Genomic DNA, 18712 nt, shown 5'->3' on the forward strand with positions numbered 1-18712 from the left:
TATCTCTGCTTTTGAATATGCTGTCTAGGTAGGTCATAACTTTCCTTCCAAGGAGTAAGCGTCTTTTAATTTCATGGCTGCAGTCACCATCTGCAGTGATTTTGGAGCCCAGAAAAATAAAGTCTGACAGTTTCCACTGTTTCCCCATCTATTTCCCATGAAGCGATGGGACCAGATGCCATCCATGATCTTCGTTTTCTGAATGTTGAGCTTTAAGCCAACTTTTTCACTCCTCTTTCACTTTCTTCAAGAGGCTTTTTAAAATAACATGTTATAGAAGAGCTATTTGGCTGTTGATAAAGTGTAAAAATTTATTTTGGAAAAAGTTTACCTGGTTTTGAAAAATGTTTTAAGAATAATTAGAAAATACGGGTAGCTCAGATCAATTATGTTAAAATGCCACATAAAGAGACTTTTGCTTGTGGTAATATATGTTTGAATTCAGTACTTATTTTAAAATATTTAATTGTCTACTCTGTCCTAGCACCATGCTGCATCCCCAGGATATAATGATTGAGTTACTATGGTGAAGAAGATAAAACCCACAGGAAAAGTTTATAAAAGAGTGTGTAGTGTTTTGAAGGATATATTTTGACTTGAACAGAAAGCAACTCAAAAAAGGAAGAAAAAGCTGTTGAAATATGCAAGCCGTGACTATGCAATATAATGGTCTCAAAATTAAATTGCAGGAAAAAAAAAAATCTATTCCCAGACTTGGGCCAGCATTGGATTTGGAGTCCGAAGACCTGGATTCAAGTCCTAACTTTATTTACTAACTATGCAGTTTTGGGAACATGCCTTTTTTGAGTCTGTTTAGTCATCTGTGAAATGGGAGTTTTAATCTATTTTACAGGTCACTGTGCAGATTAAATGAGATAATGTATATGGAAATGTTGTGTAAATTGCAAAATTAAATGTTACTTTATAAAATTGTTTTAATCTGTCTACACAGTTAATAATTCTTACAGATTCTACTTTTGGATTAAAATGCATTTTCCTTTGGTCATTAGCAGTTTACAGCATAGTCCTGTAACCGAAAACTCTTCCCAGATCTTTTCTACTTCCTCCTCAGGGTGCATGTGTGTGTATATATGTCTAGATATTTATGACTACTAGGCTCCTAATGTACCTTTGTGAAGATGACTCTCTAGCTCTGCTTTTCTAAACCCTAGACCTCTATTTTAATATGTCTTACATACTTATGCCTGGAGAGGCCATTATGAAGTCATCTCATAATCAAATTAATTGAAGACAAAATTCACTTTACTTTTGTACTTGTTCCCATGGTATCTGTTACTGATAGGTAATCTTTGTGAATGTGGTATTTGTCATCTTTGGATAATGTTAGTTATTAAAATTTTTAAACAGTGTAACTATGAAAAGTAGAAGTTGCCAGTGCCTAAGACGATGACAAGGAACAACCTGACAGAAGACATCAAACTTACTAATTAGTATACATTAAAAATACTTGAAAGATATTTCACTTTTATGTTAAGTACAAATAAATTGAAGAAAGCCTTTTAATAAAATCTCAGCTGTTCTTAGCTTTTTATTGAAATATATTGGAGGAAAGAAAATTGATGTTTGGATAACAGAATAACAGATTGAGTTCTTTAAGAGAATTTAGGCTTTAGGTCATTTGACCTATTAATTTGTAGATGAAGCTGAGCCACAGAGAATGTAAGTGATTTCCCAAGGCCACATATACTCTTTTAGATGGGAGTCCCTACCCTCCTTGCTTAATAATCCAGTGCTCTTTCATTATTAGCACATTCTATTTTTTTTTAATCCCTTACATATAGTACTTAAGAGAAAAAAGTAAAGTTTAAAATCTGTTTTTGTGCATTTTATATATACTTAAGCTAAATATGCCTCTTTTAAATTAAAATTTCTTTAGCTACATTACATTTTTCTTTACCCCTACTTTTTTTTTTCATTTATTACCCTGAAGTGATACACCTGTTGAGGCACAGAGACCTATCAGCAGTGAAATCCTGGGCCAGAGTTCAGTTTCAGAAAAGGAGCCTGCAAATGGAGCACAGAATCCAGGACCAGCTAAGCAAGAAAAAAATGAGGTAATGTTTATTACATCTCAGGTCTTTTAGAATTATCCATTTTGTAAGAAGTAATACTATTTGGTTGGATAGAATTTTAAAAGAATTTTTTGTTATTTCAGAGGAGAGAGAATACCTAGGTTTTCTTATTAATTAGATCATTGCTCCCTTCTTTAAGAATTTGTAGGTTTTTTGTTTTTTTAGTTATCATTATATATTTTAGAGCATTTTTAATGTATGAATTTATTAACAGTTAAAAATATCACAGTTGACATTCCTTCTGCATGTTTGAGAATTCATGCAATTGAATTCATATTAAAAGTAGCCAAGTTGTATTTTAAGATATGTGCTCTATATTTTACTAAGTAGATTTAATGAACAAGAAATTATGACATTTATAATGTAGAATAATGCCTTATCTCTGCTTCCCTACTGGCTCAGCAGCAAAATAATCTGCTTGCAATGCAGTAGATATGAGTTTGATCCCTGGGTCGGGAAGACCCCCTGGAGAAGGAAATGGCAACCCACTCGACTATTCTTTTTTATTTTTTTTTTAATAAAAGTATTAGGCTGTGTTGGTCTTCATTGCTGCGTGGGCTTTTCTCTCATTGCAGCGAGTGGGGGCTGTTCTCTGGCTACTGTGCACAGGCTTCTCATTGCAATGGCTTTTTTTATTGTGTAGCACAGACTCTCTAGGGTGCATGGGCTTCATGCAAGTTGTGGCTCTTGGGCTTCCAGCGCACTGGCTCAATAGTTGTGGCACATGGGCTTAGTTGCTTCTCAGCATGTGGGATCTTCCCAGACCAGGGATTGAACCTGTGTCTCCTGCATTGACAGGTGGATTCTTTATCACTGAGCCATTAGGGAAGCCCCCACTCCAGTATTCTTACTTGGGAAATACCATAAACAGAGGAGCCTAGCAGGCTATAGTTCATGAGGTCACAAGAGTTGGATGTGACTTAGCAACTCAACCATTACCACCACCACACCTTATCTAAGCCTTTAGAGTTCTAGTTTATTTTTCTGTGGTGCTTTGAAAAGGAAATTGTATTGTGAAATAAGGTGCAGATTTTATCATATATATAATATCCCACTTATAAAGGGTGAGTAGGTTTAATAAGTTGAATAAGTTTTTTTTGTGTTTGACTAAATATTAAAAATGAGGTTGAAAAATTATCCTTAAAAGTACATATGGATATGTACCAAACAACAGTATCCCAAAATATATGAAGCAAACATTGGCAAAGCTGAAGGGAGAAATAGACTGTTCTGCAGTAATAGTTGGAGGTTTCAATACCATACCTGCCATAATGGATAGACTATCTAAACAGAAGATCAGTAAGGATATAGAGGGCTTGAACAATGCTGTAAACCAGTTAGCGCTAACAGACATCTATAGAATACTCAACAGTAGTGGAGTACACAGTCTTCTCCAGTGCACATGCAGCGTTCGTCAGGATGGACAGTATCTTAGGACTCAGTACATTTTAAAAGATTTAAAATCATGTAAAGTGTCTTCTCTGACCACAGAGGAATGAAGCTAGAAATGAGTAACAAGGAAAATTTTTAAATTGAAAATTTGAAAAAATGAATCAACATGTTCTTAAACAACCAGTGGGTCAAAGAAGAAATCACAAGGGGAAATTAGAAAATACTTAGAGACTAATGAAAATGAGTACAACATAACAAATAGACAACAAGCTTATGGAATGCAGCAAAAGCAGTGCTCAGGGATAAATTTGTAGCTGTGAATGCTTACATTAAAAAAAGAAGAAAGATCCCAAATTAATAACTTTATGCCTTGAAGAGCCAAAGAAAGGAAGAGCATGCTCTATCCAAAGCTTGCAGAGGTAAGGAAATAATAAAGATTAGAGGAGAGAGAAATAAAAGAGAAAAGGGAAACAACAGGGAGAATCAACAAAATCAAAAGTTGGTTCTTTGAAAAGATCAACAAAATTGATAAGCCCTTAGCTAGACTGACAAAGAGAAAAGCGAATAACTAAAATAAATAAAAATACCTTACAGGGCTTCCCTTACAGGTGGCACTAGTGGTAAAGAACCCACCTGCCAGTCCAGGAGACACAAGAGATGTGAGTTTGATCCCTGGGTCGGGAAGATCCTCTGGAGGAGGAAATGGCAACCCTCTCCAGTATTCTTGCCTGGAAAATTCCATGGACAGAGGGACCTGGTGGGCTACAGCCCATAGGGTCACAGAGTTGGACACGACTGAAACGACTTAGCATATCTACCTTACGACAATAAAAAGGATTATAAGAGAATACTATGACCATTTGTAAACTAACATATTAGATAACTTAGATGAAGTGGACAAATTCCTTAGAAGCAAATTACTAAACTCACTTGGAAAGAAATAGAAAATCTCAACAGATCCATATTGAGTAAAGAATTGAATCAGTAATCAAAAAGCTTTCCAACAAAGGAAAGACAAGGATCAGATGACTTTACTGGTGAATTCTATAAACATTTAGGAAGAGTTAACAATAATCCTCAAAATTTTCCAAAAAATAAAAGAGGAGGGAACCCTTCCTAACTCATTCTGTGAGTTCAGCATTACCATCATAGCAAAGCCAAGTGAAAGTATTAGGAAAAAACTACAGACCAACATGTAGTATGAATATATAAGCAAAAATCAACAAAATACTAGCAAGCTAAAACCATTAGCATATTAAAAGGATTATACATCTTGACCAAGTGGATTGATTGCAGGATGCAAGTGTGGTGGTTCAACATAGAAAGCTTTCAGTTTAATAATCACATTAATAGAATGAAGGAAAAAATAAACAACATGTGATTGTATCAATTGATGCAGAAAAGACATTTGACAAAATCAAACACTCTTTGCTGTTAAAAACTCTCAGAGAACTAATAATAGAATGGAACTTCCTCAGCATGGTGAAGATTATTTATGGAAAAACCAAGCTAATATCATACTTAATGGGGAATGACTAAAAGCTTTCTCCCTATAATCAGGAACAAAGACAAGGATGCTTGCTTTCACAATTGTTACTTCAACATTTGTTACAAGTTCTAGCCAGAGCAGTTAGACCAGAAAAATAAATAAATAGGGAAGGAAGAAGTAAAGCTGTCTCTATTCACAGATGACATAAATATTATATATCATCAGAAAGAATCCACATGACAGCTATTAAAGCTTATGAACAGGTTCATCAAAGTTGCAGGGTACAAGATCAACACATGAAAATTGTTTGTGTTTCTATATACCAGCAGTGAACAATCAGAAGAGGAAATTAAGAAAACAGTTTTGTTTACAGCAGCATATAAAAGGATAAAATACTTGGGAATAAATTAAGGAGGTGAAAAATTTGTATGCCAAAATCTACAAAACATTACTGAAAGAAGTTAAAGAAGACCTAAATAAATGAAAAGACATTCTGTGTTCACGAATGGGAAAATTTAATACTGTTAAGATGTAAATGCTACCCAACATTATTTACAAGTTTCATGTAATTTCTGTAAAAAATTCCACTGTCTATTTTGTAGTAATGGAAAAGCTAATACTCAAATACTTGGAATTGCAGCAGGCTTTGAATACCCAAAACAATTTTGCAAAAAGAAATACAAAATTGTAGGACTCACACTTTATAATTTCAAAACTTACTATAAAGCTACAGTAATTAAAACTGTGTAGTTCTTGTATAAGGATAGGCATATAGACCAGTGGAATAAATTGAGAGGCCAGAAGTAATTTCATATATCTGTGACCAGTTGATTTTTGGTATGAATGCCAAGTCTACTTAGTGGGGGAGAAATAATCTTTTCAACAGATGATGCTTGATATCTGGATTTCCACATGCAAAAAAGGAAGTAGGACCTCTGCCTCACACTGTATATAAAAATTAACTAAAACTAGATCAACAACTTAAGTACAGGACCTACATAAGTATAAAACTCAGAAGAAAACATAGGGATTAATCTTTACAACCTTAGATTTTGTAATATGTTCTTAGGTATAATACCAAAAGCTTAAGCAACAAATGCAAAAATTGAACTTCATCAAAATTAAAAACTTACTTGCATCAAAGGACATTATCAATAATCTGAAAGGACAGCCTCCAGAATGGGAACAATATTTGCAAATTATTTATCTGGTAAGGTTTTAGTATCTAGAAAATATAAAGAACTACAAGTCAACAATAAAAAAATCCATTTTAAAAAAGGAGTTGAATAGACAGTTCTCCAAATTGGCCAGATGTCTATAAATGGCCAATAAGTACATGAGAAAAATGCCTAATACCACTTGTCATTAGGGAAATGCACATCAAAACCACAATGAATTATAACTTCGCAATTACTAGAATGGCTAACAGGCTAAAATCAAAGCAGTAGAAAGTAATGTGTTGGTGAGAAAATAGAGAAATTTGAGGCCTCATACATTTCTGGTTGGTGTGTAAAATGGTGTAGTCACTGTAGTTTCGTGGTACCTCAAAAATCTAAACAAGAATTACTATATGACCCAGTCATTTTACTTCTAGGTATAGACCCAAAAGCTTTGAAAGCAAAGGCTCAGATAAATAACTGTACATCCATGTTCATAGCATCGTTATTAACTGTGGCCAAAAGGTAGAAATAACTCATGTACGTCCACAGGTTAATGGATAAACAAAAGCGATGTATCCATACGATGGAGTATTACTCAGCCATACAAAGGAATGAAGTCTGACATAGGCTGCAACTTGGATGAACCTTGAAAACATTGTGTTAAGTGAAATAATTCAGACACAAAAGGACAGATACTGTATGATTTGTTTACATGATATATCTAGGATAAGTAAATTCATAAGACAGAAAATGGAATAGAAGTTAGCAGACATTAGAGGAAGAAGGAAATGGGAGTTATTGCTTAATGGTTATAGAGTTTCTGTTAGGGGTGATAAAAATCTTTGGAAATAGATAATAGTGGTGGTTATGTAACACTATGACTCTTATGCCACTGAATTCCACACTGAATGGTTAAAATTACAATTTTTATATTTATTTTACCACAAAAAATTTTTTAAAGGACATAGAGATAATTTTGTTTCAGAGTTACTGCTGTAAGGTATGAAATACAGGGGGACCGTTACTATTCTCTGGGAAAGGGAGACAGTTTTAGCTTTAGTCAGTCAGTCATGCAGGACTCTTGGTTAAGCTTACTGTCAGTGTTGGCCAGTTTTAGAGATGATCCAGTTCATATGATGTCTGTAATTTGACCACACTCTGGCTTGGCAGGAGGGTCTTTCTTTGCCAATGTTGGAATTCACTATAATATCTAAGTCCTTTGAGTACTATGTAGTTCTTTTAGAAGAATGAAGTAGGAATGTTGAGACTGCAGGGTTTAACATCTGTTTAGTTTGTTTTCTTGTGAAGAGCCATTTGAATTAAAGTATTGTTTTTTATAAGCTTTTATAAGCTTATAATTTTATAAGCTTCCTTCCAGAGTAACCTATTTAGCCACAGCCACTTACATGCTTAAATTTTGTTAGACAAGGTTAATATTGTATTTATTAAATATTAATATAGTCCCTCAGTATTTTTTCCTAGTAATATAGATTTGTGCTAGTCTTTACATTTGTATTCTATATTCATGTCGTCCTTGTGACAACTGTAGTCTGTTTTTATTTGTGTTAGTCAGGGATCCAGGATGATCATTTGTTTTGGTCAGTCTTTTACTGTGGAATAGAGCAAATTAATCGATCTGATCTATTTGACTGTTAAGACTCATGCATACTATGTTATTTTTCAAAGATCCAATATATTAAGTATTTTCTGATTTGCCATCTATATGTTTTATGCAGCACTTATGGAAGTTACTGTTGAGTGATAACATATTCAATCATAGTCTGCTCAAACTTTTTTTTTTTTAATATTTTTAAGCTTCGAGATTCAACAGAACAGTTTCAAGAATATTATAGACAAAGATTGCGCTATCAACAGCACTTAGAACAGAAGGAGCAACAGCGACAGATATACCAGCAGATGCTGCTTGAAGGAGGTGTGAATCAGGAGGATGGTCCTGATCAGCAGCAGAATCTTACTGAACAATTCCTTAATAGGTCGGTCTTTTAGTCACTTTTTTATATATGAGGAATTATTTAAAAGCTATTAAGAGCATGCAGTAACCGCTACTTTCTGTGTATAGTTTGAAATTTTAAGGCTTTTTAAGTATTTCAAGTAGTGTAGAGTTACATAATCTCTTCAGTCACAGATGTCTGAGGGCTCATCCAGTTTTGTCCACTTTCTGTTAAATGGTCTCTCACATCTGAGCAAAGAGAGCTGTGAGCATGGTGGTTTCAGCATACAGGCTGAAAGTGGACTGCTTCTGGATCTGGCCATGTCCCAGGGTAGCTGAAGACTTACGGGAAATTACTGTCTTCAGATTGCTTGTTTCCTCATCTATTTCACAGGGTTGCCATGAAGATTAAACGAATTAACCTACATAAAGTATTTAGAACAGTACCTGGCATAGAGTAAACACTATATTAAGTGGTAGCTGTTATTTTATTCTTATCTTGAGAGCTTAAACTTTCAGATTTTATTGAATTCAGAATATTAAAATGATTCTTTCTTATTAATTTCTTCTAAAATGTATGAACTTACTATTTTTGACTATAGGAGGTAAATACATGGTAACATTTTTTTTTTTTTTAGAAATCTGTAAACCAGAATATGTGTACTTAATTGAGCTAGAGTTGTTGGAAGATTGAGTTAACATATATTAAAAAAATACTTAGAATAATTTCTAGCATATAGGAGGCATGCCATAAATGTTGGCTGTCATCATGATTTGGAGTAGGAGATGGCAACCCACTCCAGCATTCTTGCCTGGAGAATTCCATGGACAGAGGAACCTGGTGGGCTATTATAGTCCATGGGGTTACAAAAGACACGACTGAGCACACACACATGCATGCATCACCATGATTATAATTGGGCAGTGCAGTGGTGACTATCCTTTCTTGGTTCAGTAATATTGGAAGTAATCTGCTTGACATTCTGTGTGTTATTGCAAGTCAGTGAGCCTGAAACTGATCCTGTCTTCAGACCTTCACACAAGGAACATTTATAGTGGTATCTAGAGTCTAGGTAGTCCTCTGAACATTCAATTTGAAGATTATTTTCTTATCACCTCTGATCAAGTCACTGGCTTATCAGAATTATACTGATATGATGAACTGCTACTTCTGGTTCTTACATGTCTTCATTTCAGTAAAAGTCATGGTTGCAATTTGACTTCCTGTCTTCTTTTTTAGTGAAAGCAGATACTTAATATTGTCAGAACATAAAGTGACAAGGTTCTATGATTCCAGTAGTATGGATGTCCTTGCTCAGAAAAAAGGTTAAACTATTCAAGATGGTTTATTTTTCCTTAAAGATAATTATAAATAGAATTCATTGTAATAATAGAATTCAATATAGATAATAGAATTCATTATCTTAAAATTATAAGAATTTTTTCTTACAATTTAGGTTCAGTTTAGGGTGTAACAACTGTTCTCAATTTCTTTAGCAATTAGAATTTTAAATTATACTAAAGGTAAGTATATTATAAAAATCCATAGAATAACCAGGTCTGTTATAAATATCAATGGATGTTTATCCTAAACTTTTATAAATTAGTTTCATATAAAATTTCTGTTGTTTTCTTAACCTTTCCTTATCTATTCTTTTTTTTAACTCTTTAAAATAATACTTTTATTCAATCTTTTCTTCTAGACCTTCACTTTTATGTACCAGGACATTAAAGTATCTGACTAATACCAAGGACAAATTGAATAGAGATAGAAACTAGAAATTAAAATATATCTTTTCCCCTTTAATGTTTTAGTCTTTTGAGTCATTCTAGCAGCAGAACGCCATTTCCAGAATTAAATTTTGCTTCTTCCCTTCCAGAGGCATAGAAAGAGTTAGAGAAATAAGAGTCATGTTATGTAATAGAACTTACTAAAAAAAATCAACTAAAGTATGATAGGCTTATTTATAACAGTATTATATCATTACTTCTGATATTTTCTGTTACTAATAATTGGCTCTTATTATAGGCATATTCTGCCCCTTCCCCATCTTCCCTAACTTTAGTGAGACAAAATTATGTTAACATTTTAGACTCTTCATGCTTAGCATTTCCCACATTTATTTGACTGAAGACTTTTTTTTTTTTTTTTAAATATGGGGAGCATTTAACAAGATTAGTGTTTCATAGAAATCCTATTTACTTAAAAATTTTAACTGATAAATATTTAGTAATGGCTGCCAATTCCTTTAATAATTTTAAACTGATCTTTTAAGGTCTCTTAAAAACCCTAAACATACACGCATGCACAAGTGCACACGCATACACACGTACATGAACACTAAATGTTTAATTTAAAAAATTAGAAAATACAGTGAACCACAACACCTCTTGGTAATCACATCCCTTATGTAGTCCTCTCTCATATTATATCCAGGCTGGAGAAAGTGATTCTGGGCCAGTTCTTGGCTAATCTTGAGAGTCTGACAGCTTCCTCTAAAGTGCTCTTTGGAGCCCTGAGTCCAGCATAAGGAGTCAGGTTACTCTGACTTGCAGTGAGGGAAAAGCGCTCAGGCTACCTTGTTTTGCTCCCTGTTTAATATCCCTGGTGCCTAGATCAGAGCCTGGCAAATAGTTTTTGTAGAATGAATAAATGAATTGTAAAAAAATTAAAAAATTAAAAAAAAAATAAATGAATTGAATGAGTGAATGTGTGAATAATGGGGATGCCACTTGACTTTGTCCCATCATGGTTTGCACTAGTCATCCATTTCCTAGTTGATATGATATTACTAGACAGTAATATCGTTTCATTTCATTTCATGAAATGAAAATGGCTTGTTTTGTTTTGTTGGTGAAAAATTTGGTATTGAAAATTGGACCAAAGTTATACTGAAGTAGAAACAGATTTTTTTTTTCCTGTTTGGTAAAAGGTACTTTTAAAAATTCAGTGATACCTATTATGTCTTATCTCTTTTACAGTGGTATCTTATAGGAAAATTTGGATCTTCTTGCAGTTTCTTTGTTGTGTCTTAAACTGATGATGGTAATTTTTAGTACTAAACTTGTCATATATGTTATACGTGCATGTATTTACCGTCTCAGACTTTCAATATTCTATATGTTAGGAATATGACTAACTTTTTATTTTAATATAGTTACATTATTTTATTTTATAGGTCCATTCAAAAGCTTGGGGAATTAAATATTGGAATGGATAGCCTTGGTAATGAGGTACCAGCGCTCAACCAGCAATGTAATGGGAACAAAGGCAATGGATCTAATAATTCTTCTGTAACTAGTTTTTCTACACCACCCCACGACTCTAGTCAGAGATTAACCCATGATGCTTCAAGTATTCATGCAAGTACTCCTCGTATTCCTGGATCAGTAAATCATATGCCTTTTCTTGAGGAATCACCTTGTGGAAATCAAATGTAAGTGCTTTACTTTGTAAGACCTGGAAATGTTAACTTCAAACTAATAAATAGAAACTTAGAAAGTTGAATTTCTCTTATCTATTCTCTTCTACTAACTTCTGAGTCTCTTAATTGTCTTTATTCTCTTATTTTTCTTTTTGCTTTCTTACCACCACCAAGGCAATTCTATTTTCTATAACCCATTTTACTCAGAGATCATACAGCTTTAGGCTTTATATTCTCCCCAGTTTTTTCCCCTTGCCATTGATACCTTTCAACAAATAATCTTTTAATTCACAGACTTCCAGGGCATAAAAAGTTGTTCTATGACATGGTGGAGTGATTGCAGTAAGAGTCTTGGCAGCTCTGGTAGTTACAGCATCTGAGACTTCTCGCGTGTTTATGTTTTCACTAGTCAGAGAAAAATTTTCATCTTGCTATCATTAGTAAACAGGTGTTAACTTATGCAATGGAAATATTTGAGCATTTTCTTCATCTATTATAGCCTTAAACCACCTTAGAGTGGTTCATTTTAAAATGCATAACTTGCTCCTGGCATTTGTATAGAACTGGCTTTATAGATTTAGTATCAAAAGCTCTAGTTTTATACTTAAGGACATAAATTTATCTAATACTTGCTTTATTACAGTTTATATAAAACTTTTTCATGTACCCCTCAACTAGAACTCAAATTTTAAAATTTATTTCTATCAAAGTAATATACATACATGGTGTAAAAGGACAAATAGCACTTTAAGGCTTAAGACAAAACAGAATCCCTTATCTTACCCATCTTTGTCCATGACTTCTATCTTTAGTAGGCTGCCATTTTCAACCTAGACAGCTGTTTCTTTTCTGTGTATCTCCACATTTCTGAAAAAATATGCTTCTATTGCTGTTTTTATTATCCCTTGATTCCCTGCCAGTTAGATTTAGGTACCATACTACTTACCCACAACACATTAATTTTGTCTACACCTTCTTCTAATATATGTTGGTTTTTGTTAAAAAAACTAAACAAAATAGGTTAACTAGTGTTAACATTACTATGGTCATGTAAATGTTATTTACAACTGAGTCATGTAATACAAATATATTTCCTTTTCTCAGAACTGTTTATTTTTCAGGGAGAGAGTAATTGCCTCATTTTTGGTGTGCATCTGTATGTGTGCACATGCTTACTTTTCTTGGTACCTGTCACTAAACTATCTGCAGATACTGTGACAGAACTGTAAAATCATAAAACTCCTCATTACAGTAAAAAATATCAGGTACTTTTTCTTTCCCCTCTGGGAAACACCCCTCCAGGATCATTCCTGCTTCACTGTATGTTCATTACTTCTAAGCCATTTTATTCAGGCCTGGAGAGTCCTGGGATAGTCCTTCACTATTCTCTTGGGAGTTTCCTTTGCCTCTTCCCTGTATTGAATTCCCTGTTTTCAGGATCTCATGTAGTTTCCTGAAAAGAGGTACAACATCAGAGAAGTTTCTGAGACCTTGCGTGTCTAAATATTTCATTTAGTATAGCTGAGTAAAGAATTCTACAATGGAAATCGTTCCTCGGAGTTTCAAAGGCATCACTTTATGGTCATGTACATATTGAAAAGTCTGATGCCATTGTGATCTGATCCTTTGAATGAGGACTGCTGCTTTTTCTACTGTAGAATTTTTTAGGACTTTGTCTGCCCTGATGTTCTAAAGCTTCATGATGATATCAGAGTAGGTCTGTTTTACTTCATTTTTCTGGATACTTCATGGGCTCTTTTAATCTAGTTTCATAAATACTAGAATATTGAAAACATTTATGTAACAATTTTCTTAGCTCTGTTTTCTATTTTTTTTGGTATTATTTTTATCTTTCAAGCTCTTTATTATTCTCTAATTTTCCTTAACTTTTTAAATAGATATTTTTCTTGCATTGTTTCCTCTTGTATTTCTAAGGATTTTAATTATATTTTGGTGGCTTTTGTTTCCTTAATTGTCTTTAGTCTCCATTTAAAAATTTTGTTTTGCTTTGGCTGTGTCCTATGACTTGCGGCATCTTAGTTCCCTGACAAGGGTTGGAACCTGTGTCCCTTGCAGTGGAAGCATGGCGTCCTAACCATTGGCCACCAGGGAATTTCCTAGACTCTGTTTTTTTATTTAGGAGGCTTTCTTCAAGCATTTGTAAGAAGTGAGGTATTTTTTTAAAATGACTAGTTGGAAGGAAGGGCCACAGGTATGGATGCATCTGTTTACCTGTTGGTCTTACAAAAAAGTGATTAAACAGAAACATTGTGTTATTGTGGGACCCTCAACTGTCTAGTTTCTGTTAGTCTTTTCCCTTGGTCCAGATAATTGTTCTAAAGAGCAATCCAGTTTCCTCCTTGGGTTAAAACTTAACCAAAGTGACCAGGATTCTGGAACTAAGCAGGGAAAAGGTAGTGGACATCTTACTATGAAATTTGTACAGTTTGACTTAATCTTTTTCCCAGAATGGCTTCTCATTCCTTCCTTACAACTAACTATGCTTCGTGTTATGGAATCTAGCATCTCTTAACAGATGGCTCCAGAGAGTAATTATGACTGGGATCAGTGTGGCTTATAAATAAATGTTATAACCCCCAAAGAAATAAATATTAAGAGATTGAAAGAGTAAATTAGTTCCTGTTTTGATATTCAGAGTAAACGGTACTTGAATTTCTTTCTATTCACACAGTTCATCAGAACTTTCGGTCATTAAGCCACCTCTTGGAGATTCTTCAGGGAATCTATCAAGATCAAGAGAGGAAGAGGTAATACTTGGGGAAGGAGGTTTTGTTATTTTTATATTTACTTGCAAAGGAAGTATATTTACTTGTCAAGGAATTCTCAATTTAAGGAAAGAACCATCTTTAAGTAGTCCTTATTGTTAATAGTGGTAGTAATCTCAAGGTGGTTGAGTTTTCACTGAGTGAAGTGAAGGGGTTGCTGAGAAATAACATTTTGAGAGTATTCATATTAATGGTTCACTGGTGATCTTGGTGCATGAAGTGGAGCTGTGTCACTACTCTCTGAATCCTGTGGTTAGTTAGCTAAGATATTTAATATCTTTACTCCTTTGGACTGTGCATCAATACATTTGTTTTCTGCTTTGGAACCAGATATCCTTCCCTAACTAGTATACACCTTCACTCTGTCTTATTTTCTCTAGTTCAAATTTTAATCCCATAAACAAAGTTATTATTTCAGATGCTTATGGGACCAAACAGGTGACATAAATGAATAAAGTTGATTACTTTTGTGATAAGTTCATAGGAATATTTGTCCCTTGCACAAAGAAATATGCTGACCTAATGTTTCCAGTGCTTTCAATTTTCAAGAAAACCTAGAAAGTTGGATTTTTATGTGAAGTCTATTTTTTAAATGTCAGCGGACTTTTAATAAATTTAAATACACTGGAGAAGAGCAAGTAAGATTGTGGCTCTGCCACTTCTGCTATAAAGCAACCCTTAGTAACTATTATTGGAGAAGGCAATGGCACCCCACTCCAGCACTCTTGCCTGGAAAATCCCATGGACGGAGGAGCCTGTGGGCTGCAGTCCATGGGGTCGCTAGGAGTCGGACACGACTGAGTGACTTCACTTTCACTTTGTACTTTCATGCATTGGAGAAGGAAATGGCAACCCACTCCAGTGTTCTTGCCTGGAGAATCCCAGGGATGGGGAGCCTGGTGGGCTGCTGTCTATGGGGTCACACAGAGTCGGACACGACTGAAGCGACTTAGCAGCAGCAGCAGTAACTATTATTAATGTGCCATTGGCCGTGTAATCAATGAGTCATTCCCTTCTGTTTTTCTTAGCTACCCGTGTTATTCATTTGGTAAATAGTCAACCTTGTATATGGCTTAATGGAAAATGTATTTCTAGTCAAATACATTGATATGAATAATATAAGAATTCAATTCAGTTACATAAGACAGAGTCTAATATATCAGCTTTACCTCCTACTCCCCAATGAGGATGTTTTGCTGCATACATAAAACTTTGGGTAGGGAGATGCATAATCTCTTCATTGATATAATCACTATGGGTTCTAGAGGACTCAGCATACAATCAGAGCTGAAGTAAATTGCCTTTGGAAAGTATGAATGTCAAGTATATACACAAAGACAAAATTTAGGTGGGTCTCTGCACCACCCCCAGCCTGGAGGGCTTTGTTCCAGGTCCAGGATCCAGTCCTAGTCTGGGTAGCAGGGTGGTTTCAGATGACATCAATAGTAGGAGTCACCAAAGCTTTTATACAGCGCTGGTCGAGAGTTTTCCTTCCTCAGAGGAGGGAGGTGAGCAGACAAGCTGACAGTTGAAAACAGAAATGAGGCTGAAATTAAAGGTCCTGATTAAAACCATTTTTACAGTTTTAAAAGGGTATTTTACAATTTGAATTTGAAATAGTAGAGTATTCATTGCTGGAGATAATGGTAAACTTTTTTTTTTTAACCCTAAAGTGATTAAATAATACTATTTTATATTTCCTACTTTTAGAAACATGAACAATGGTTTATTGTAAGAACTACAAATGTGGGCTGTTTTTTTCTTGACAGTTGAAGAGAACTTAATATGAGAATGCATATTCTTATGCTTTGTCTTTTGTCATAGAAAAGAAGAAAAACTTGAATGTCTATGAGCCGTCCAAGCTTAGTTTAGCAATGAGTAGCAAAAACAGAAAAATTTGGTTTATTTTAGATTTGCCATTCAAAAGAATGTATGCTTGTATTGATAGTGAACAGTAAAGTGATAAAGTGAATAATACAGTTCAAATGAATTTAAAATGGGATAAAGATGAATTCTTTCAAATTCTTTTTTTCATAGAATGACTTTCATATTCATTCTGCCCATAGGATGACAAATCAAAGAAGCAGTTTGTTTGTATTAATACCCTAGAAGACACACAAGCTGTTAGAGCAGTGGCTTTTCATCCAGGTGGTGGTCTATATGCTGTCGGTTCAAATTCAAAAACTCTGAGAGTATGTGCCTATCCAGAAGTGATTGATCCAAGGTAAGGAGACATGGTTTGTAGTACCGTTTTTGCTTTAGTTTTAAATTTAGCTATATGGCCCCCTTTTTAAGAATCACCTTTTCAGTAGTGTTTTTCTTTTCCTTTTTTTAAGCTTTTACATTTTTGTTTTCAATACTTAGGAAATATATATAAGAATCACCAATTAACTTTATAAGTTGTTTTTCATAAAATGTTTTTAATTAGGCCCCTGTCCACTCAGTAGCCCAGTTTTCTTTATTTCTGTTGTTTTTTCTCATTTTTAAAATAAATCCACAAAATCCTTATATTCTAGTTAAATTACATAAAGACAAAGTAATGCTAGTTATAGACTTGGAGAAAAATTTAAATGTCTTATACTAATAGCTTCACAGAAGTATTAGGTTGCGGTATGTGATATTTGACCATTTTGACCTAGAAAGATTCAGTTTTCATTTGGTCAACGTAACTATGATTTTAAACTCTCTTGTTTTAACAGATTATGGGATTTGAAAATAAGGGATATATCTTTAAAGGCATAGGTTGCAAAAAAAAAAACAAACAAGCATATGACCTTATGTATTAGGTATACAACTAATTCTTTAAAGTTACTGAGAAAGCAGATATCTTAAACATAATCTCACAGAAAACTGGATTTGGGCTCTTTTTTGTCAATTTATTTGTTAAGGCTTTTACTGTCAAAATAAATGGGCATAAAGTATTTGGTAGATTTTGTGGTTAGAGAAATGGCCACAAATGGAATAGTTTTCATACCCGTAGACAAAAACATTCAAGCAAAACAAGCCACAGAGCTTTAAAATTTTAAATATGAAAAGGAGTACGTATCATAATGTGTTTTGGAAATTTTTTACAACCCTTAAGGCTTGTTTTTATTATAACCCGTTTGGAGAACAGAGGGGTGAGATTATTTATTTATTTGCATTTTTTGGTATATCTCTGTATCTGAAACTAGAAATTTAGGCTTTTGGTCTGTAGTAGCATTTAAAAGTTGAGAAAAGGAATATGGATCACGTTAGGTGATAGTAATGTCATTTATTGGTGCTATAGGATTATATGAGAGAGAATAAGCAGAATTCCAGATCGGAGAGTGGAAAAGAGCAAAAAACAATTAGGAAGCAGTGCCAAAGACTTTATATATTTAGGGTTCATCTGATCTTAAACTGACTCTCCCTTTTTGTGTTTTTCATGCTGGCCCAAGTGTTTCATAGACTCTTCTTAAAGAAACTGATTTTTATGAAAAATAAATTCATTTATTTAACAAATATATTTTGAGCTCCTTCTCTGTGCTAGGCTTTGGGGATAGTTGTGAGTAAAACAAACATATTTATTGACCTTATGGAACTTCTGTTTTAGTGGAGAAGGTGGACATTATCCAGATAGACAAACTCATAATGTAATTATACATTGTGATAGGTGCTCTGAAGAGAAAGTATAAGGTGCTGTAACAGTAAGATGGAGAGATGAGGAAACTGGGGAGTCAGAGTAGGACGTCTTTGAAGAAGAGGTGTTAAAGTTGAGATCTGTGGGTGGATAGAACCTAGCCATGTGAAAACAAGGAAGAAGATAAGGTTAGAGGGATCATGAAATGAGAAGGAGCTTGGCTTTTTAAGGAACCAAAACGAGTTCAGATCTGCTGGAGTACAGTGAGCAGAGTGTGATAAGGCTACAGAAGTAGATGTGAACTAAATTACGCAGAGCTTTGTGTCCATTTTGGATTTTATGGTGACTGCAGAGGGAAACTGCTGGAAGTTTTCAACAGAACAGTACTGTGATAAACTTTGGGTCAGATGACAGTAAGATTAAATGCTAAGAGAAAAGTAGGAGGAGGCTGTTGTCAATGGCTGGTGTGATGGCAGTGGAGATGGAGCAAAATGGATGAAGGTAAAATCCATTTAAAGAATTATTTGAAGATATACCTGTGGTGGATTCATTTCGATATTTGGCAAAACTAATACAATATTGTAAAGTTTAAAAATAAAATAAAATTTAAAAAAAGAAAAAAAAACAAAATTAGTTGGCCCTAGCAATGAACTCGATATGCAACTGAAAAGAGAATCTTTTGATCTGATTTATTTTCTCTATCACTATTAAACACCTTCTAAGAATTGAAGATTTATCAATATTTCTTGTTCTTTAAAAATTTCTTAATTATGAAAATTTTAAGCATACACAGAAGTGGAGATTAGTACACTGAA

At 34.1% G+C, this 18712-nt stretch overlaps 1 protein-coding gene across 3 annotated transcripts in view; it reads left to right on the forward strand.

Annotated features, from left to right (window-relative positions):
• The window catches only part of WDR47 (WD repeat domain 47), a 45176-nt gene that overhangs the window by 16835 nt on the left and 9629 nt on the right, over positions 1–18712 (forward strand). For all 3 annotated transcript variants that reach the window (XM_010830927.1, XM_010830928.1, XM_010830929.1), the window contains 5 exons: positions 1952–2075; positions 7950–8128; positions 11265–11522; positions 14203–14278; positions 16363–16520. In XM_010830927.1, coding sequence (XP_010829229.1) covers positions 1952–2075; positions 7950–8128; positions 11265–11522; positions 14203–14278; positions 16363–16520 — 795 coding nt within the window. The remainder of the gene's footprint in view (positions 1–1951; positions 2076–7949; positions 8129–11264; positions 11523–14202; positions 14279–16362; positions 16521–18712) is intronic.

Source organism: Bison bison, unplaced genomic scaffold (assembly GCF_000754665.1).
Source record: "Bison bison bison isolate TAMUID 2011002044 unplaced genomic scaffold, Bison_UMD1.0 scf7180017864519, whole genome shotgun sequence".
Classification (NCBI taxonomy): domain Eukaryota; kingdom Metazoa; phylum Chordata; class Mammalia; order Artiodactyla; family Bovidae; genus Bison; species Bison bison.